Source organism: Coregonus clupeaformis, chromosome 19 (genome assembly GCF_020615455.1).
Source record: "Coregonus clupeaformis isolate EN_2021a chromosome 19, ASM2061545v1, whole genome shotgun sequence".
Classification (NCBI taxonomy): Eukaryota; Metazoa; Chordata; class Actinopteri; order Salmoniformes; family Salmonidae; genus Coregonus; species Coregonus clupeaformis.
Window position 1 is genome coordinate 34,611,931 of NC_059210.1, and position 23,076 is coordinate 34,635,006.

Below are 23,076 nucleotides of genomic sequence, written 5' to 3' on the forward strand. Positions count from 1 at the left end.
AATCCCCTATGGGAAAAATGAATAGTGGAAAACGATTGGAACCATTTCCCTGTTTGACCTTTAGGTTTATGGGTATTATGACTCATACTGTGGTACTCTATAGGAATACCCACCCAGTTGACTACTTTAAAATGGCGGAAGCATGGTGGAAGCCCTCAATGGCGCTGCCCATGCTAAAGAGGCCTTTTGGCCACTAGAGGCCTCTATCATTCTTTATGTCTACCACCCAGCGTTCACTGTCGGTAGCGCCACTGTTGAGAGGGAACTGTTGCTAACAGGACGATAGAACACAGGTCAGTGGCAGCGTTTTCTTTGTGTCGAAAATGGAACGAAAAGTAGCTCGAGAATTTAGGCACAAGGTAAGAACTTAATTTGTGTTTCATTTTGCTTTGGCTGTTATCAAAGTCCTATGATGTACTCTGAACCCTGTTGGGGTAAGGCTTTTGCACAGGTGCCTTTAGATGCGTTTAGAATGTCTTCATAGGTGTAGAAAATGTTCATAATAGGACTAACACATGTTTTGGCTGGGATTTTTATTGAATTGTTTCATCCTTTATTTCACAATTGTGAAATTAGACTGTTGTGTTATACAACTGTTATACAACAAGTTAATTCTCTGTAGTGTAGGATTAAAAAGTTGCCCCTTCGTGAGGATATTTAATTTAATGTATTCCTTTTTAATACCATATGTGTGTATAGGCTATACAGTAACAAAAATGTAGATTGTAGGGAGAGTGTGTACAGGTAAGCTAGGCTTTTATCATGATTACCTATGGCCTGTGTGTCAGCTTTCCTGATTGGTTAGGCTAGTCGTTTGTCAGGTGAACTGTGTGTATTGCAGAACGTTCACCTGGTGTTTCCAACATATTTTTGCCTGTTGGTCATTCTAGACCCAACACAAAGATATCAATGATGCATTTTGTACATAGCCATACAATTGTTCACGGATACTCATGGTGACAGTATTCTGATAATAATGTCAAAAAGAGAAACTGTGTAAAGGGAACATGATACGTTTGGGTGTTTTCAGTCCTCTGTAATGTGGACCCAGAGCCATCTGTCCTCCATGTTGTAGGCTCTCACTTGGTCGCTCCCCATTAGATAATTTAGACCGTGTCAGGGATGTCCAGCCGAGCGGAAAGGATGGGACAATTTACAGCAGCAATTAGAGACAGAGAGGACGGGCAGGCAGGAAGGCATGAGCAACAACAACACCACAGAACAGCACGTCTTTTTGGTCATGTTTGTGACAATTAATATGCGGTGACACATTTCTTTTAGAGGTGAATATATGCTACTGTTAGATTGAAGTGGGCCCTTCAATCTCTCTTACAGCTTATTTGTTGTATGTGTTGTATTCACCCCTGTGCTTTTGTTGGATGTTTGAGAACAAGGGAGTTGAAATGTTTAGAGAACACAAGAGGAATTCATATATAACATAAGCTTTGTGTTGGTCCATATTCCCAGAATAACCGGTGGTATCTGTCTCCTGAGTGGCGCAGTGGTCTAAGGCACTGCATCGCAGTGCTAACTGTGCCACTAGAGATCCTGGTTCGAATCCAGGCTCTGTCGCAGCCGGCCGCGACCGGGAGACTCATGGGCGGCGCACAATTGGCCCAGCGTCGTCCAGGGTAGGGGAGGGAATGGCCGGCAGGGATGTAGCTCAGTTGATAGAGCATGGCGTTTGCAACGCCATGGTTGTGGGTTCGATTTCCACGGGGGGCCAGTATAAAAAAAAAAATGTATTCACTAACTGTAAGTCGCTCTGGATAAGAGCGTCTGCTAAATGACAAAAATGTAAATGTAAATCTGGGTGGCTCTTTATGACATTGGCTTCATCCGTTCAGGGTGCTAAAGTCTGCACATAGTCACTGTTGCTTACCCTGTCTCTCAATGTTGAGTCCAAGAGCTTTACGAAACCATAAACACACTGTCATACACCCAGGAACCTTTTGAATAACCTTTTGGGGTTAAAAAGATTGCCACTGTGGGGGAACCTTTCCAGGTCAAAAAGGTTCATCCACAGGAACCCCTCTGAAAATGTTATTTGAGGAACCGTTTGAGGAAGCTTCACAGATTTACATTTATACGTTTATACTGGGCTGCCTGTGTAAAGGTTCAAACAGGAACCTTTTTGTGATGGAGGAGTTCCATTTTGAACCCTTTTAATAATATATTGTAGCGGCGGCAGCTTATCAGAAGATTGGAGGCGTGGCTTATTGGAGTCGTGGCTTTTAGCACAATTTCTTTTTAAATCTTCCTTGAATATTTATGCATATTACATATTAACATTGTTGATTACATATAGTAATAAAGTGGTGGCTCTTCCAACATTGGGATTTGCATAGGCTCTTGAGGAACTCATACACCTCTGTAAGCCTCAATGAAGGTACAAAACTGTCAGTGTTCAACCTTATCAATACGGATGTCCAGAAATAACTATCTGAAAGCCACACCTCCAGTCGTCTTATCTGACCCGCTGGGTCATTTCTTAATAACCCAGCATCAACAACCAAACCTGTCTATTTTGAAAGAAAACCACCTAACTAAGTGAACCAATGAACAAATTAACAGGAATGACATTTACTCTCATGGGTGGCCAAAAATAACTATATGAAAGCCACGCCCCTACTAAGCCACGCCCCGGTCATCTTATCTGACTCGCCGGGTCATTTCTTACTAACCCAGCATCAATAACCCAGCATCAACAATCAAACCTGTCGCTTTTTAAAGAAAACCACCTAACGAAGTGACCCAATGCCTGCAACCCAGCAGTTGGGCCATCCAAACAACCAAGTATTTTTAAGAGTGTACGCTAGGTTGAAGATACTGTAGCTAGCTAGCGACCTAAGCCAACACCTAATAATTATCATCATAAACAAACGTCATTACCATCACAATAAACTTTTCGGAATGAAAACAAACAGGAGGCTACAGTCATATAGTATAATTGGCTTGACAGCCAATGTTGTATTATTCACCATTGCTATTAAAATAGTACTCATATAGGAATGGGTAATTGTTTACAAGTTAGCCATCCCATAAAGGCATTGCCAAAAACCACATATTTTCATCTTCTTCTGAGTCTGGCAGCGCAACAAATCCAACATCTAAATGTATTCAAAGTGCTCCGCACACCCGAGCAAAAAGGTTTCTCCAGGAACCCTTTGCTACATTGAAACATTAAAGGTTCTTCCAATAACCCCTCAACTAACCAAAGGTGCAAATATGAACCCATTGACTGCAATGGTTCCTTTAAAATCTCCAGGGTTCCTCGAGTCAACCCTTATTCTAAGAGTGTATGGTGGAGGACTGCTTGTCACAGGGATGTACTGTAAGGGGACACTGCTCACCTCACTATTCCAAACCGCCCTCCAACCTCCACCCCTCCGTCTCGCTCCCGTACTCCCCCTCCCTAGTCCGGTGGCATAAGTGTGGCTACCAGCTCACAGTCCTAGTAAGGGCCGGCCACTTCACAGGAGAAGGGATCTAGAAAACAGGAAAGCTACCTGGCCTTCTACCACCAGCAACAAACAATAGAGCTGAGATACTATTGATGCTAACGCTTTACAGGCATAGGCACACAAATGCAGCATTGACAAACATATGCACATACACAGGTACGTGCCCACACACACACACTGAGGCTCTCACACACAGACGGATAGACAACCTTCCTTAATGAAGGAGATGGGGTATATTAATGACTGGCCTAAGCGCTTCCTCAAAACTTTTCTGCAGCAGTTCAGTCGCTACAAGGTAAGATACACACACACACACACACACACACACACATACTGATGCACACACACACACACCTAGGGCTAAAGGGAATGCCCCCTGTTATGCTGAAAGGACCACAGCGGAGAGGGATGTGTCAGTATAGAGCCTGCAGCCTTCCCTGACTGTGGCAGCTGCTATCTTGTCTGTGATGATGAGGATGATAAAGATGAGAATGAGACTAAAGATGCCTTTGCTGTCTAGGTGGAGCTGCTCATTGACAATGAGGCAGAAAAGGATTACCTGTACGATGTCCTGCGGATGTACCACCAGTGAGTACCACCATCTCTGTTTGACTTTCACTTTAGTACACTTTCACTTTAGTTTAGTGCTAAATGATTGACTTGTCGTTTATTTCAGGATGACCAATTTTCGGACAGTTTTCTTCCCTCAACTGATTTCAGTTTGCTGATCCTTTATTTGGGGAAGTGGATTGTTAGTGGGTCTGCCAGTACAGTAATTAAGATGACCTTTTGTGTGTCACTTCAATTTCAACAAAAATGGAAAATGGTCAAGCAAACCTCTTGATTTCTCTCAAATTTACATTTACATATAGGAGGATTAAGTATTCTGTGTGTGCGTGTGCATGTCCGTGTGCGTGTGTGTGCATTATTGTGTGTGTATACAGGTGTATGGTGGGAGATAGGGTTTCATTCAGGACTATGATGATAATGTGGACTGAATGGGGGTGAAGGGGAGTTAGCGGTGCTGGTTTCCATGTGCTCTTTGTAAGGAGCCAGAGCCCCGAGACCCCATTGGTTAGACCGATGATCAGTTTTCCACTGTGCTCCACCAAGCCTGGCCAGCTATTCACAAAAGCCCTTTACCCTTTCGTGCACGAGTCAGGAGTGAAATGGCAAATGTTAATAATTCATAGGCCTTATGTTCCCATTGGAGTTGGTAGGTAGATTGCACATTCTTGGAATCCTTGATGACCCATAAGGGCATGGCGTTTATCATACTGTTCTGTACTAGTCACTCTGTGTGCTGCTTTGAGTCACTTTGTCCTCATAGTCAAAAATAGGAATGATAAAGAAAGGTGTTCAAAACATCTCGCTCTCTCCTGAATGACTGTGCAGTGTGTGTTTGCGTGTGTTTAGCTGTCCTCTGACCCTCTGCCCTCTCCCTCAGGTCCATGGAGCTGCCAGTGTTGGTGGGGGACCTGAAGCTGGTCATCAATGAGCCCAGTCGCCTGCCGCTGTTTGATGCCATCCGGCCCCTCATTCCCCTCAAACACCAGGTGGAGTACGACCTGCTCACCCCCAAGAGGTCACGGTGAGTGGAGGGGTCGCTGCCACCCACCAGGCTGGAGCCCATAGACTTTCAATAAGATGCACTTGTCTTATACCATGTAATTACTCTATTAGTACTTATAGGTAACGAGAATGTACACCAATTTGATAACACAGAACTGATAACCCCTTCCTCCACCCTTTCCTGTCATCTTCCATCCAACCCCTTCTCCCTCTCCCCTCCTGTCTTCCCTCTCCTCCTCCCTCTCTCCATCCTGGTGGTGCAGTAAGCTGAAGGAGGTGCGTCTGGATCGTACTCATCCTGAGGGTCTGGGTCTGAGTGTGAGAGGGGGCCTGGAGTTCGGTTGTGGACTCTTCATCTCACAGATCGTCAAGGATGGACAGGCTGGAAACAGTGGCCTGCAGGTGTGTGTGTTTGTTTGTTTGTTTATTTGCGTGCGTGTTTGTGTGTGCATCACTTGTACATGCATCAAATAAAATCAATCCGAGGAACAAACCGCTTTAGTAAAAACATCCAGGAACTTTTGAAGTACCTTCCTGTCCTTCATCTCCTCCTGAAGTCATTTGCTCCTGAGTCACGACTCAGACTGATTGCATCTGCTTTTCTGTCGGTCTGCTGTAGTTATTCCCCTTGGCCAGCGTGACAGGATGTCACACACTTCCATTAGCTCAATAACTGATGACACAAATTGACACACAGCTACAGCCATCCTGTCTGGCATCTGGAAAAAAATACATTTCAGAGACTCATCCTTACCCACAAGACATATTCTCCCAAATGGTACATAGTATGCAGGATGGAGGGGATGTGGTCAAATATCTAAAGAGAGGCAAACATACACTGTGAAACATAACACCCAGAAAAGTAGCCACACACTCTGTCACACTACATAAAAAGTGCTGGTCGTAACATCTGACCTCTGTGACCTCCAGATGGGAGATGAGATTGTACGCATCAATGGATACGCCATCTCTTCCTGTATCCACGAGGAAGTCATCAACCTCATCAAGACCAAGAAAATCGTGTCGCTCAAAGTCAGGCGTAAGTTAAACGAAATCCACCCAACCAATATACTCACTCATCCTTATGTCAAATGCACAAGTTAATAAGACTTATTTCGATTTTGATCCTTTTCTCTTTCCTCCTTTTCTTTGTGCAGAGGTTGGGATGATACCAGTGAAGAGGTAGGGCTGTTTCTGTCTTTGTTGGTATTGTATTTGACAACTTTCTGATTTAGAAAAAACTGTGAGATAAAAATAAAACAATAAACTATATCCTGGATAAGGGGTATCCGGTGAGCACTGAGATGGTAGCTAGACTATTGATTTATGTATTTCTTGTGCCAGGTGTTGCTCATAAAATCTTATTCAAGGGATCTTCCTGGTTAAATAAAGCTGAAATAAATACATAAATGAATATAGAATCGGATTTATCCTCCGCTTTCTGTTGTTCTCCAGTTCCACAGAGGAGCCTCTGAAGTGGCAGTTCGTGGACCAATTTGTGTCTTATTCTGGGGTGAGAATGAGATTCATTTTCTTTTAGATTAAATATTCTCTCATATTCTTTGAAGAGTAACACCCTTTGGCACTTCTTCATTCACATTTTAGTAACTTAGTAAACACTCTTATCCAGAGTGACCTACAAATTAGGAGGCAAAAAAAAAACATACTGTAATACAATCTCTCGTCTCTCTGCCCCCCCTCTCTCTTTCTCTCAGGATAAGAAAAGCAGTGTGGCAGGCCTGGCGTCCATGGGAGGGAAGGAGATCAAGGAAAAGAAGGTGTTCCTGAGCCTAGTGGGCACCAAGGGCATGGGCGTCAGCATCTCCAGTGGCCCCACACAGAAGCCTGGCATCTACATCAGTAACGTCAAATCTGGCTCCCTCGCTGCTGAAGTAGGACTACAGGTAAGAGTTTGGCCCTGTTCAGCGTACTGTAAACCACTTTGAAATGAACATCTAGAAATGTATCACGATGACAACAAGTCAACTCGCTGGGTCCATACCAGCGAGCATTATATTTTTGGGGGGGGTTGAGTCATTGATCAATGAGAATACAAACTACTGTATATTCACCCACTCAAAAAGATAACCAAAAGTTAGTTGAATTTCTAATGTTTTATCACTATGCTTTCAACCATCTAAAAGCACAACCAAATTCCAATGGAAAACAATGTCAGAATTTTGGTTTAAGTTGTCACCCAAATGTCTATCACTGTGCTTTCAACCATTTAAAAGCACAGCAAAGTTTAAATGGGAATACAATGTCAGACTTATGCATGCTATCTTGAACATTCACGCTTTATATGATTAAATAAGGAGAAATGTACAATTACAGTAACCTCAAAATGTGGCCATGGATGTGTTACTCATTTTAAGGTTGAATGTTACATTAGTTTGTAAGATAGCCTTAACTTTAGGCTATTTACTGTATTACAAAAGGAATATTGAATTGTGTTTGGTTGACAGTGCAACCAAATATCAACATTTAAAGGAGATATACAGTGCATTCGAAAAGTATTCAGTCCCATTCACTTTTTCCACATTTTGTTACGTTACAGCCTTATTCTAAAATTGATTAAATTAATGTTTTTCCTCATCAATCTACACACAATACCCCAAAATGACAAAGCGAAAACAGGTTTTTAGAAATGTTAGCAAATATATTTAAAATAAAAAACAGAAATACCTTATTTACATAAGTATTCAGACCCTTTACTCAGTACACCTGTCTATATAAGGTCCCACAGTTGACAGAATGTTCCATGTGCAACTACATCAACAATTGTAATTGGCTGATGCGCATTTTGAGACAGAGAAAAAGTTTAAACTTAAAAGAATGGACCCATAGTGTTTTGTCAAGATCAATGAGAGACTTCACTGGATTGGAATCTTTTTCTGACCATGTCTCAAGATTCCATCTACAGTGCCTTCAGAAAGTATTCATACCCCTTGACTTATTCCACATTTTGTTGTGTTACAGCCTGAATTCAAAATTGATTAAATACAATGTATCTTACCCATCTACAGTACCCCATAATGTTAAAGTAAAAATATGTTTAGACATTTTTGCTAATTTATTGAAAATGAAATACAGAAATATCTCATTTACATAAGTATTCACACCCCTCAGTCAATGCTTTGTAGAAGCACCTTTGGCGGCGATTACAGCTTTGAGTCGTCTTGGGTATGTCTGTATCAGCTTTGCACATCTGGATTTGGGGATTTTCACCCATTCTTCCTTGCAGATTTTTTCAAGCTCTGTTAAGTTAGATGGGGAGTGGTGGTGAACAGCAATCTTCAAGTCTTTCCACATATTGTCAATGGGATTTAAGTCTGGGCTTTGGCTGGGCCACTCAAGGACTTTCACATTCTTGTTCTGAAGCCATTCCAGCGTTGCTTTGGCTGTATGCTTGGGGTCATTTTCCTGTTGGAACGTAAATCTTCACCCCAGTCTAAGGTCGTTTGCACTCTGAAACAGGTTCTCATCAAGGATTTGCCTGTATTTGGCTCCATTCATTGTTCCCTTGATCCTTTCCAGTCTCCCAGTCCCTGCTGCTGAAAAGCATCCCCATAGCATGATGCTGCCACCACCATGATTCACGGTAGGGATGGTGTTAGACGGGTGATGAGCTGTGCCTGGTTTTCTCCAGACATAGCGCTTTGCATTCAGGCCAATAAGTACCTTTTTTGCCTTATGCTCTCAAAGTCTTTCACTTGCCTTTTTGCAAACTCCAGGCATGCTGTCATGTGCCTTTTTCTCAGGAGTGGCTTCCGTCAGACCACTCGCCCATAAAGCCCAGGTTGTTGAAGTGCTGTATAGTCTGTTGTCCTTCTGGCAGGTTCTCCCATCTCAGCCAAGGAACTCTGTAATTCTGTCAGAGTGGTCATTGGGTTCTTGGTCACCTCCCTGACCAAGGCCCCTTTTGCCCGGTTGCTCAGTTTGGTTGGACGGCCAGCTCTACGCAGAGTCTGGGTAGTTCCATATTTTTTTCAATTTCCCAGTGATGGAGACCACTGTGTTCCTGGAAACTTTCAACACTCTAGAAATTGTTTTATAGCCTTCCCCAGATGTAGGCCTCATCACAATTCTATCTAGGAGATTTACGGACAGTTTCTTAGACTTCATGGTATAGTTTTTGCTCTGACGTGCACTGTCAACTGTGGGACTTTATATACTGTACACAGGTGTGTTTCTTTCTAAATCATGTCCAAACAATTGAATTGACCACAGGTGGACTCCAATCAAGTTGTAGAAACATCTCAAGGATGATCAATGGAAATTGGATGCACCTGATCTCAATTTGGAGTGTCATAGCAAAGGGGTGTGAATACTTATATGAATAAGATCTTTCTTTTTTTAATTTTCAATACATTTGCAAACATTTCTAAACACATGTTTTCACTTTGTCATTATGGGGTATTGTGTGTAGATGGGTGAGAAAAAAATATTTAATACATTTTGAATTCAGGCCGTAACACAACAAAATGTGGAGTCAAGGGGTATGAATACTTTGAATACTTTCTGAAGGCACTGTATCTGGGTCCTAGTATGCCACAATGTCCCAATGTGGATCAAATAAAGTACTGAAATGTGTGTGTGTTTTTTTGCATGGTTGGTATTGTGGATTGTATTGTGTTTTTTGTTGTTAGATTGGTGACCAGATCGTGGAGGTGAATGGGGTGGAATTCACCAATCTGGACCACAAAGAGGTAGGACACATGAAATGCAATACATTTGCTTTGTAAAGTTTAGTTTTTATTGCTCAGTTAAGTTTTGTCTTTATTGGTGTCTGCAGGCTGTCAGAGTTCTGAAGAGTAGCAGGAGTCTAACCATCACAGTTCTCACCGGCGCTGTAAGTACACCATCAACCCTTATTAAAGTACACCGTCAGGCCCCCCCCCCTCCACCTCGCGTGCAAAACATTTAGTGCTTGACGGCGGAGAGAAAAAATGTAAGTACATTTCCTGTAATTCTACACATTTTGCCATGGGGCATAGAGAAAATGTTGCAATTTTATAACTAATTTCATGCAACTCTACTCATTTTGCCATAGGGCAGAGAGAAAAATGTGTAGTTTTGAAGCTAATTTCCTGCAATTCTACACATTTTGCCATGATTTATGCCATGTTAATATGATATGAGTGAGAGTGACTAATAAAATCGTGCCCTGCATGCCCAGTCGGTAATTCGACTATGATTACTACAAGTTTAGATAGCTGGCTAGACTAACTTACCAATCTAAAAATGTTTTACTTGGGCTAATTGAGTGACTGTCAGTGACTCACATAGCAAGAGAACCTGCTGATGCACAACCAGATTTCGAAATTGCATTCTACTATTCTAACTCTCAACAGTAAGTTGAGACCCTAACTCAGTTTATTTGGGGTCAGGGGCCCCCTAGTGGCCGCGGGACCCTAAGCGGTCGCTAATGTCACTTTTGCCTAGGGCCGCCCTGTGAATAGTGCTTCCTTAACATTTCCCCAACTTATCTGCAGCGACATACCTCTAGCGTCTTACTTGATTTATTACTTTTACATGCTGACTAGACCGGGCACGTGCATGCGTGTGCCATCGCGCACATGTTGATTTTGTCCATCCACAACAGACGCGATCAGGACACGCAGGTTGAAATATCAAAACGAACTCTGAACCAACTATATTAATTTGGGGACAGGTCGAAACACATGAAACATTCATGGCCATTTAGCTAGCTAGCTTGCTGTTGCTAGCTACAGTGAGGGGAAAAAAGTATTTGATCCCCTGCTGATTTTGTACGTTTGCCCACTGACAAAGAAATGATCAGTCTATAATTTTAATGGTAGGTTTATTTGAACAGTGAGAGACAGAATAACAACAAAAAAATCCAGAAAAACGCAAGTCAAAAATGTTATAAATTGATTTGCATTTTAATGAGGGAAATAAGTATTTGACCCCTCAGCAAAACATGACTTAGTACTTGCAGGCAAAACCCTTCTTGGCAATCACAGAGGTCAGACGTTTCTTGTAGTTGGCCACCAGGTTTGCACAAATCTCAGGAGGGATTTTGTCCCACTCCTCTTTGCAGATCTTCTCCAAGTCATTAAGGTTTCAAGGCTGACGTTTGGCAACTCGAACCTTCAGCTCCCTCCACAGATTTTCTATGGGATTAAGGTCTGGAGACTGGCTAGGCCATTCCAGGACCTTAATGTGCTTCTTCTTGAGCCACTCCTTTGTTGCCTTGGCCGTGTGTTTTGGGTCATTGTCATGCTGGAATACCCATCCACGACCCATTTTCAATGCCCTGGCTGAGGGAAGGAGGTTCTCACCCAAGATTTGACGGTACATGGCCCCGTCCATTGTCCCTTTGATGCGGTGAAGTTGTCCCCCCCTTAGCAGAAAAACACCCCCAAAGCATAATGTTTCCACCTCCATGTTTGACGGTGGGGATGGTGTTCTTGGGTTCATAGGCAGCATTCCTCCTCCTCCAAACACGGCGAGTTGAGTTGATGCCAAAGAGCTCCATTTTGGTCTCATCTGACCACAACACTTTCACCCAGTTCTCCTCTGAATCATTCAGATGTTCATTGGCAAACTTCAGACGGCATGTATATGTGCTTTCTTGAGCAGGGGGACCTTGCGGGCACTGCAGGATTTCAGTCCTTCACGGCGTAGTGTGTTACCAATTGTTTTCTTGGTGACTATGGTCCCAGCTGCCTTGAGATCATTGACAAGATCCTCCCGTGTAGTTCTGGGCTGATTCCTCACCGTTCTCATGATCATTGCAACTCCACGAGGTGAGATCTCGCATGGAGCCCCAGGCCGAGGGAGATTGACAGTTACCGTAATTTCCAGACTATAAGCTGCGCCTTTTTTCCAATTTTTCGACCTTGCGGCTTATATAACGGTGCGGCTAATCTATGGATTTTTACAGCTAACGGCCACTAGAAGACCTCCTAAATCTATGGATTTTACAGGTTACAGTCCACCAACTTTAACTCTATGGGCTCTATGACCGGTCCACGCCCCCCACCTTTAAGCGGCAGGCTCCAGCAGGAAAAGCTGGAGGCCGGAAAAGAGTGAGACAGGTAGCGCGCAAAAGTAAAAGTGGAACCGAGAGTGGTACGAGAGACAGAACGAGAGACAGAACGAGAGCAAGACAGACAGACATTACGAGAGCGAGACAGTTTGTCTCTTTCCCGACAATCCCCTCTGTGTACGAACCCTTACATATGGTAATTAAACATTAAAACACCTGCGGCTTATAGTCCAGTGCGGCTTATATATGTACATATCATTCAATATCATTCAATTTAGCTGCTGCGGCTTATACTCCGGTGCGCCTTATAGTGCGGAAAATACGGTATTTTGTGTTTCTTCCATTTGCGAATAATCGCACCAACTGTTGTCACCTTCTCACCAAGCTGCTTGGCGATGGTCTTGTAGCCCATTCCAGCCTTGTGTAGGTCTACAATCTTGTCCCTGACATCCTTGGAGAGCTCTTTGGTCTTGGCCATGGTGGAGAGTTTGGAATCTGATTGATTGATTGCTTCTGTGGACAGGTGTCTTTTATACAGGTAACAATTGAGATTAGGAGCACTCACTTTAAGAGTGTGCTCCTAATCTCAGCTCGTTACCTGTATAAAAGACACCTGGGAGCCAGAAATCTTTCTGATTGAGAGGGGGTCAAATACTTATTTCCCTCATTAAAATGCAAATCAATTTATAACATTTTTGACATGCGTTTTTCTGGATTTTTTTGTTGTTATTCTGTCTCTCACTGTTCAAATAAACCTACCATTAAAATTATGGACTGATAATTTATTTGTCAGTGGGCAAACGTACAAAATCAGCAGGGGATCAAATACTTTTTTCCCTCACTGTATGTTGTCCTGGGATATAAACATTGGGTTATTATTTTACCTGAAATGCACAAGGTCCTTTTTTCTGGATCTTTGTAGAATTCTGACCCATTTTGAGTCACACAAAATCGTGTGTTATCTACTCCGACAATTATTCCACAGATAAAAGGGGAAACCTAGTTAGGTTCTAGTTATCTCTCCTCCTTCAGTCTTCTTCTCTTTCTTCTTCTTCTTCTTCTTCTTCTGTGGACTTTATATGGCGGTTGGCAACCAACTGAAAGGTGCATTGCCTCCACCAACTGGACTGGAGTGTGTACCTCAGTTCATCTTTCAGTCACCCACATGGGTATATGCCCCTAAAAACCAATGAGGAGATGGGAGACTTGCAGCGCGTCAAACGTAAAAAATAGAACCAAGTTCTATTTTAGCGCCTGGCTATGCAGATGCTCGTTGGCTCCCGCGAGCAGTTTGGATTAAATGATTGAATACCATTTATGTGTAGATTTATTTTGAGGCGGCAGGTAGCTTAGTGGTTAACAGCGTTGTGCCAGTAACCGAAAGGTTGCTGGTTCTAATCCCCGAGCTGACTAGGTGGAAAATCTGTCGATGTGCCCTTGAGCAAGGCACTTAACCCTAATTGCTTATGTAAGTCGCTCTGGATAAGAGCGTCTGCTAAATGACTAAAATGTAAATGTTGCAACACGAGCGGTGTGTTCAGCATGTTATTTCCTAATGGTGTCTCGGATACCCCTAGCAGTTTTGGCAATTTTGGAAAATGTGAATAACTTAAATAAAAATCTATCTTCTATCCAAGTCTACCCTAGAGCCGAGTAAGCTTTATACCCGCACCACAGTTTACACAGTTAATGCAGAAGACAACAATATCTGCATCAGTGGAGGCTGCTGCGGGGAGGACGGCTCATTATAATGGCTGGAACGGAGCAAATGGAATGGCATCAGACTCATGGAAACCATGTGTTTGATGTATTTGATAACATTCCACTGATTCCGCTCCAGCCATTACCACGAGCCCCTCCGCCCAATTAAAGGTGCCACAAACCTCCTGTGATCTGCATTATATCCACCACTGAGTAGGATAATGTGTACGTCTATCTTTAGAACATGTTACATTTACCCAGACAAAGGCATCTGTCTGCCTCTGGAGGAGGACATTAATCATTAGGAAAGTCATTTACCAGGTGGTTGTCATCAGGCCTCAGCAACAGGGCTGTGTTCTTGTCACACGTTATCTCCTCTCATTTACAGCTAGCAGAGGAAATACAATTAAATGGAGAACTGTTCCTGTGTATGTTCTGTTGATTTGTGTGCAAACAAGTGCAGAGTGCGTTCTTATTGATTGTCCATCTACTTGAGCGAGTTAACACCAGTGACATACAGTTAACTGCCAAAATAAATGAAACGCTTGAGTAAATGAGGGATACAAAGTCTATTGAAATCAGGTGCTTCCACAAAGGTGTGGTTGGTGAGTTAATTAACCCTTTACACTCATGGGAATTGGCCTATATGGATGGGGCTAAATTGAAATGTTTCTTACAGAAGAAATATGAAAATACATAACCATGCTAGCAATTGAAAGGGAACAGTTTGGGGATTATGGGAACATTATTAGACCAAAGGTGAGGACACAACAGTTCACCTGACACAAGACTGAATCCAAACATTACACATGATTTTATGTGCATTTTACATTTCCTGTACCTTTTGCCGCTTTCGTTGAGAACGAAATCTGAAAATACTCTGCATACATTCAGTAACATGATAGGAATATCCCTGGAAAATGTGGGGTAGGTGCAACATAAGACAACAAAATGACAAGGGTTTGAGTGAGAGGACAAACTGGTGTGCACATTTCCTAAGTAATGTCAATGCACTTTTATAAATCAAAGAAAAGTCTTCAACTATAAGGTGCTTCTTTGAGCTCTCCTAGCTGTGCCGTTGAGGAACTAGAGTGAGCACACTTGTAGTTGTTTTGTTTGGAACACAACCCTGCATCCCTGCCCTCACACAATTACTGTTGTTTACGCAATCCAAAAACAGTCCATTATAAATCGCAATCTGGGTCAGGTGGGCATCATTTGGAAGCTTGTTCTGTTGCCAACATGACGAGTTAAGGTATAAAATATGATCTTACAGGGCTAGGCTTTCACAGGGCAATGCAGAGAAACAAATTGTAATTTTGTTTGCGCATAGAAAGGAGTCATGCCTGCATTCAGCTGCGTGTTCCGCAGCTCATGTTCTTCACAATAGACAAACCATAGGCTCATTCTGTTCAGAACAACCCAGGGTATGACGCCTGATCATCTTGTAACTGTACATCAAACATAGTGATCATAAACGTTGACACTAAATTACATGAGTTTTATTATAAGGAAATGTGAAGTGCACATTTGGACTCACTGGTGTTTGGCTTGCTTGTATGGCATCAAAGCGGTATTTATTATAATCCTCAATGTCTCATCTTTCAAAATACATAGAGTCCTCTTAATGTACAGCATTTCCCTCCCTCAGACAACAAAACATTTGCAAAAGTTGCCCAATTAGCGGGAGGGACGGGGGCAACTTCTTGTCGTCCGAGTTGCTCCAGTTCAGAACGGCTGTCAGTCAAAACCCATACAGCACTGTGAAGCACAGAGCCAGAGCTCTGACGTCATCTATAGCATGTTACTGTACAGACACTGTGTTCCAATTTAGGCGTTTATCAGTGCCCAAATCTGCCATTTTCAACCCCTATACAGGTACGGGTGTAAAGGGTTAAGCAATTAACATCCCATCATGCTTAGGGTCATGTATAAAAATGCCCAGTTGCCCATTATTTTGGCTACCATGGCTAGAATAAGAGATCTGTGACTTTGAATGAAAGAGGGGTCTCAAATGAGTATAGGGGGTTTAAAGGGTGTGTGCGTGTCACCAGATGTGTGTGTGTGTGTGTGCGTGTGTGTGTGTGTGTGTGTGTGTGTCACACCACACTTATGGGAGATTTTGGAGCGGCACCTGAGACAGCGTTTTCCACCACCATCAACAAAACACCAAATTATGGACTTTCTCATGGAAGAATGATGTCTCATCCCTCCAATAGAGTTCCTGACACTTGTAGAATCTATTCTATGCTAAGACTCATTAAAGCTGTTCTGGCGGCTCGTGGTGGCCCAACGCCCTTAATGTTGGTGTTTCCTTTATTTTGGCAGTTACCTGTAGATATCAAATGCATAGATACTGTATCAAGTGTTTGGGTGTCCAACCCCAGAGGCATACAGTGTACAGTGTTTTCGGAAAGTATTCAGACCCCTTGACTTTTTCCACATTTTGTTACGCTACAGCCTTATTCTAAAATTGTTTAAATAAAATAAATTCCTCAGCAATCTACACACAATACCCCATAATGACAAAGTGAAAACAGGTTTTTAGATTTTTTCACAAATCTATTAAAAATTTAAAACAGAAATATCTTATTTACATAAGTATTCAGACCCTTTGCTATGCGACTCGAAATTTAGCTCAAGTGCATCCTGTTTCCATTGATCATCCTTGAGATGTTTCTATAACTTGATTGGGACCTTATATAGACAGGCACACACCTGTCTATATAAGGTCCCACAGTTGACAGTGCATGTCAGAGCAAAAACCAAGCCATGAGGTCGAAGGAATTGTCTGTAGAGCTCCGAGACAGGATTGTGACGAGGCACAGATCTAGGGAAGGGTACCACATTTTTTTTGCATCATTGAAGGTCCCCAAGAACACAGTGGCCTCCATCATTCTTAAATGAAAGAAGTTTGGAACCACCAAGACTCTTCCTAGACCTGGCCATCTGGCGAAACTGAGCAAGACGGCCAGGTCTAGAAACCTGATGGTCACTCTGACAGAGCTCTAGAGTTCCTTTGTGGAGATGGGAGAACCTTCCAGAAGGACAAACATCTCTGCAGCACTCCACCAATCAGGCCTTTATGGTAGAGTGGCCAGACAGAAGCCACTCCTCAGTAAAAGGCACATGACAGCCCGCTTGGAGTTTGTCAAAAGGCACCTAAAGACTCTCAGATCATGAGAAACAAGATTCTCTGCTTTGATGAAACCAAGATTGAACTCTTTGGCCTGAATGCCAAGCGTCACGTCTGGAGGAAACCTGGCACCATCCCTACGGTGAAGCATGGTGGTGGCAGCATCATGCTGTGGGGATGTCTTTCAGTGGCAGGGACTGGGAGACTAGTCAGGATCGAGGCAAAGATTAACAGAGCAAAGTACAGAGAGATCCCAGATGAAAACCTTCTCCTGAGTGCTCAGGACCTCAGACTGGGGCGAAGGTTTACCTTCCAACAGGACAACGACCCTAAGCACACAGCCAAGACAACACAGGAGTGGCTTCGGGACAAGTCTCAGAATGTCCTTGAATGGCCCAGCCAGCGCCCGGACTTGAACCCGATCGAACATCTCTGGAGAGACCTTGAAAATAGCTGTGCAGCAACTCTCCCCATCCAACCTGACAGCGCTTGAGAGCATCTGCAGAGAAGAATGGGAGAAACTCCCCAAATACAGGTGTGCCAAGCTTGTAGCGTCATACCCAAGAAGACTCGATGCTGTACTCGCTGCCATAGGTGTTTCAACAAAGTACTGAGTAAAGGGTCTGAATACTTATGTAAATGTTATATTTCAGTGTTTTATTTGTAAAAAATTAGCAAAAATTTAGAAAAACCTGTTTTTGCTTTGTCATTATGGTGTGTAGATTGATGAGGGGGAAAAACAGTTTAATCAATTTTAGAATTAGGCTCTAACGTAACAAAATGTGGAAAAAGTCAAGGGGTCTGAATACTTTCCGAAGGCACTGTATATACAAAGTTTGGTCATCGATGTGAGGTTTGTAATTCTAAGGCTCACCAAAAGTTTCAAAACGGAGAGATTTGAACACTCTGACGCCCCCCTTCCTGATTGTCTGTCTGTCTCTCTGTCCCCCCACAGGGCAGTGAGTTGTTTATGACAGACGAGGAGCGTCTGGCGGTGGAGGCTCGCAGGGAGCTGGACAGACGAGAGTTGATGCACCAGAAGAGGGTTGCCCTGGAGACTAACAAGGTGGTCAAGGAGCAGCAGGAGAAGGAGAGGCAGTGAGTGGATATCAGATTGATTCGTTTTATTTGAGATTTAAAACCTAATTTAAACCACATAATTGGATATAAGGCATTTAAAATCATCAAGGGCAACTCAAAGAAGTGGTCGAACATATTTATATTGTGGCTGGGGCTTTATCAGAATAGATAAGGCCCTTTGGAGGGAAAACTATTCTACTGAAGACTTTTCCAGGAATAGGCAGTCCAAACAATGATGGGAAGATTGGACAGAAAAAGCCACAAAAAACAGCAATTGATGACTACACATTATCATTTTATTCAGAGAGCTGAAGCTTTGACAATTGTGAATTTATAAACGAATCATTATGTATTTTTGGTCAAAGTTATTGTCTGTGCAAATGCTTTATGAACAGATGTATCTCTTGATACACACAGACAGAAAGAGAGCACAGACAATAAGTGAGGACTGAAACATATGTTGGTTTTCACTTGTCAACCCACGTTCAGTTTGCCAAAATAATCAGGTGCTGACATCCGTAGAGCACAGAGCCTTCATCTCTTGGCTCTGTACACTAGAAAATAACAGGCTTTTCACTAGCAGTGATAGCAATCAGACTCACAGGAGACAAGCAAAACAAAAGATTACAGGTTTTTTTCTGATTGACAAATGATATATACACTGAGTATGCCAAACATTAGGAACACCTTAAAAATCCTTCTTTAACCTGACTCCTCCCCTTCATGTATACTGATTGAAGTGGATTTAACAAGTGACATCAATAAGGGATCATAGCTTTCACCTGGATTCACTTGGTCAGTTTATGTCATGGAAAGAGCAGGTGTTCTTAATGTTTTGTATACTCGGTGTACAAACTCCAGTGATTACTTGTTATCAACATATCTTTGTGAATCTATTATACTGATGCTATCTCCAGAAGAATAGGCTGAATATGTTGTTATTTCCCATAAAATTGGATGTTAGTCATACATACCATATATATAAATGTTTATTTGTGTTGTGAACAGGAGAAAGATGGAGATTTCTCAGAAGACTGCTGAGGAAGAGGAACGCTATCGGAAGGAGATGGAGAAGTGGGTTTTCACCCAGCTTTGCATATGTATTGGTCTTTCTGTAATATATGTATTTTGTATGTTACATACACAATGTTACACATATGGCTAATTATATTCATAGTGAAACAGACAGATCAGTCAGGGACTGGGAGTATTGCATGAAGGGAATCCAGGATCTATCAAAACTTCAAAGATCATCTAGTTGAGATCAGAGAGCTTCAGTGTTCTTGTGTGTTAACAACTAAACTCAGCAAAAAAAGAAACGTCCTCTCACTGTCAACTGAGTTTATTTTCAGCAAACTTAACATGTGTAAATATTTGTATGAACATAACAAGATTCAACAATTGAGACATAAACTGAACAACTTCCACAGACATGTGACTAACAGAAATTGAATAATGTGTCCCTGAACAAAGGGGGGGGGGTCAAAATCAAAAGTAACAGTCAGTATCTGGTGTGGCCACCAGCTGCATTAAGTACTGCAGTGCATCTCCTCCTCATGGACTGCACCAGATTTGCCAGTTCTTGCTGTGAGATGTTACCCCACTCTTCCACCAAGGCACCTGCAAGTTCCCGGACATTTCTGGGGGGAATGGCCCTAGCCCTCAACCTCCGATCCAACAGGTCCCAGACGTGCTCAATGGGATTGAGATCAGGGCTCTTCGCTGGCCATGGCAGAACACTGACATTCCTGTCTTGCAGGAAATCACGCACAGAACGAGCAGTATGGCTGGTGACATTGTCATGCTGGAGGGTCATGTCAGGATGAGCCTGCAGGAAGGGTACCACATGAGGGAGGAGGATGTCTTCCCTGTAACGCACAGCGTTGAGATTGCCTGCAATGACAACAATCTCAGTCCGATGATAATGTGACACACCGCCCCAGACAATGACGGACCCTCCACCTCCAAATCGATCCCGCTCCAGAGTACAGGCCTCGGTGTAACGCTCATTCCTTCGACAATAAATGCGAATCCGACCATCACCCCTGGTGAGACAAAACCGCGACTCGTCAGTGAAGAGCACTTTTTGCCAGTCCTGTCTGGTCCAGCGATGGTGGGTTTGAGCCCATAGGCGATGTTGTTGCCGGTGATGTCTGGTGAGGACCTGCCTTCCAACAGGCCTACAAGCCCTCAGTCCAGCCACTCTCAGCCTATTGCGAACTGGTGTAACTCGGGCAGTTGTTGTTGCCATCCTGTACCTGTCCCGCAGGTGTGATGTTCGGATGTACCGATCCTGTGCAGCTGTTGTCACACGTGGTCTGCCACTGCGAGGACGATCAGCTGTTCGTCCTGTCTCCCTGTAGCGCTGTCTTAGGCTCTCACAGTACGGACATTGCAATTTATTGCCCTGGCCACATCTGCAGTCCTCATGCCTCCTTGCAGCATGCCTAAGGCACGTTCACGCAGATAAGCAGGGACCCTGGGCATCTTTCTTTTGGTGTTTTTCAGAGTCAGTAGAAAGGCCTCTTTAGTGTCCTAAGTTTTCATAACTGTGACCTTAATTGCCTACCATCTGTAAGCTGTTAGTGTCTTAATGACCGTTCCATATGTGCATGTTCATTAATTGTTTATGGTTCATTGAACAAGCATGGGAAACACTGTTTAAACCCTTTACAATGAAGATCTGTGAAGTTATTTGGATATCTACGAGTTATCTTTGAAAGACAGGGTCCTGAAAAAGGGACGTTTCTTTTTTTGCTGAGTTTATATCAGAGAATGTTTAGTAAGTTTGGATGACCCAGTGACCTCCTGACCTGTGTGTGTCTATGTGTGCATCCTTGTGTGCATGCATGCCTGTGTGTGTGTGTGTGTGTGTGTGTGTAGGATCGAGGCTGCGGAGAGGAAGCACCACAGGGAGTGGGAGGAGGACTGGGCGCCTAGAGATCAACCCAAAACCAAGAGCCCAAAGAGTCCCTCCCCGGCCCCGCCCGAAATCAACACCCCACCCCCCAAGTCCAAGAGCTCTGGTAAGGAGTGGTACCTCTGAAAGTGTTCTATGAATCGATAGAGCAGGGGTACTCAACTCTTACCCTACGAGGTCCGGAGCCTGCTGGTTTTCTGTTCTACCTGATAATGAATTGCACACAACTGGTGTCACAGGTCTAAATCAGTCCCTGACTAGATGGGAACAATGAAAAAATGCAGTAGAACTGGCTTCGAGGTCCAGAGTTGAGTTTGAGGGCTATATAAGAATGAATAGATCCAAGCAAGGCCCTGTAGATCAGCAGGGACTGTAAGGGCCTAGACTTACAGTTGCGTTTCATCTCTTTGCATGCTGTCTGTCTCCTCTCTTCCTCCACTGTGTGCCGTGCTTCTCTGACTTCCTTCACTGCCAGACATTGGAGCAAGCTCTTTTCAGGCTGACGATGATGATGATGAAGAGCAGGAGGAGGAGGAAGAGGGGAGTGACGTGAGTGACGAGTCTCACAGTGTACCCACAGATCGCAGAGTCAGAGACGCACCACAATACCACTCACAACATGCTCGATTTCCTTTGACAATCAAAACCTATTGACATGCTCCTACACCTTAGTAGTGCTAGCCTGGATGCTAGACTGTTTCTGCTTTAGCTAGCTTGTCTTGTATTTCTGAAACTGCCTAGCATTCATCTTAACACGGAGCCATCTTTCTCAACACAACCCCTTGAGCTGTCTTTCTCCATTAATTTCTGTTGTGTGCAGTGGATTTAGTTGACGAACTGTAGATGCTTTTTCTCAATAGTTGCTGAAGTTCTGCTCTGAGTCCTGCTTAGCCTGAGTGCCAGACTGTTTCTGCTCTCTTGCCAACTCCTCATGGAATTGTCGTGCAATACATGTTTGGCTTGACAATGGCAATGGAGTAGGCAAAAGCACAAACAAATCTGGGAACAGGCTAATTCCTCCTGCCTTGCTAGGGTTTGCATCTGTCTCGGCATCAGAGTGACTCTGGTTGATGTTGTTTTTTCTCTGTAGCTTTTGGATGGTTTTATCGCTATGAAGGGAAGCTGCCCACACTCCGCAAGGTATTCTGTACGGTCGCAGTTTGGTGTGCTGTGAGTGTGTTCTGTCAAAGCTAACGGACATATTTAACTTGGAGCAAAATAACATAACTTCATTACTGGTTCTGTCACCACAATGCTGTGGCAGTTCTATATTGTAGTGGCTCTTTGTGTCAATTTGAAGTTTGGAAAACCTATAGTGTCTAGTATTGGTCCTGGTACCGTTTGTGGTTTGGGGTGGAATGGGTTCTGGTTTCTCCCTGGTTTCTATAACGATAAATATGAATGATGTCTCAGAAAGGAGAGAAGAAGAAGAAAAAGAAGAAAGTGTCCAACACGGACACCCTGCAGGAACAGAGGAAAAACAAGAAAGAGATGGAGTTTGAGCTCAAGCTGGCTGCAGAGAAAGAGGAGATGTATGAACGAGAGAAGCAGCTGAAGATCAGTAGACTGGTACAGGAGGTAGGTGTAATGATCAGTAGACTGGTACAGGAGGTATGAGTAATGATCAGTAGACTGGTACAGGAGGTAGGTGTAATGATCAGTAGACTGGTACAGGAGGTATGAGTAATGATCAGTAGACTGGTGCAGGAGGTATGAGTAATGATCAGTAGACTGGTGCAGGAGGTAGGTGTAATGATCAGTAGACTGGTACAGGAGGTATGAGTAATGATCAGTAGACTGGTGCAGGAGGTAGGTGTAATGATCAGTAGACTGGTACAGGAGGTATGAGTAATGATCAGTAGACTGTTGCAGGAGGTATGAGTAATGATCAGTAGACTGGTGCAGGAGGTAGGAGTTCTGTGGAACGTGGTTCTGTATGAGTGAGGAAATAACATGAAAGTCACTATTTTCTCATTTTATCTTCTGAGTTGACTTCCCATCAGCACCTCGCCAATAGGGTGTGTGTTCTTTATTCATTTCTACTTTACTGTGTGACTGAGCCCTAATCCAGCCTTGAGTTATACAGTATGTTGTTCTATATGGGTGACCAGTGACCCGGTCTTGAGTATTGCGTTGCGTTGCGCTGTGCCGTGCCCTAGGTGTCAGAGACAGAGCGGGAGGATCTGGA

General features: G+C 43.4%; 1 protein-coding gene across 1 annotated transcript in view; it reads left to right on the forward strand.

Moving 5' to 3' along the window:
* Positions 1-269: 269 nt before the first annotated feature.
* The window catches only part of LOC121531199 (harmonin-like), a 50,798-nt gene continuing 27,991 nt past the window's right edge, over positions 270-23,076 (forward strand). The window contains exons 1-13 of the mRNA XM_045205157.1: positions 270-359; positions 3,985-4,052; positions 4,912-5,055; positions 5,300-5,438; positions 5,967-6,075; positions 6,194-6,218; positions 6,492-6,549; positions 6,752-6,940; positions 9,686-9,745; positions 9,832-9,888; positions 17,844-17,986; positions 18,977-19,042; positions 20,852-21,001. Of these exons, the coding sequence (XP_045061092.1) occupies positions 324-359; positions 3,985-4,052; positions 4,912-5,055; positions 5,300-5,438; positions 5,967-6,075; positions 6,194-6,218; positions 6,492-6,549; positions 6,752-6,940; positions 9,686-9,745; positions 9,832-9,888; positions 17,844-17,986; positions 18,977-19,042; positions 20,852-21,001 (1,244 nt within the window). The 5' untranslated portion in view covers positions 270-323. The remainder of the gene's footprint in view (positions 360-3,984; positions 4,053-4,911; positions 5,056-5,299; positions 5,439-5,966; positions 6,076-6,193; positions 6,219-6,491; positions 6,550-6,751; positions 6,941-9,685; positions 9,746-9,831; positions 9,889-17,843; positions 17,987-18,976; positions 19,043-20,851; positions 21,002-23,076) is intronic.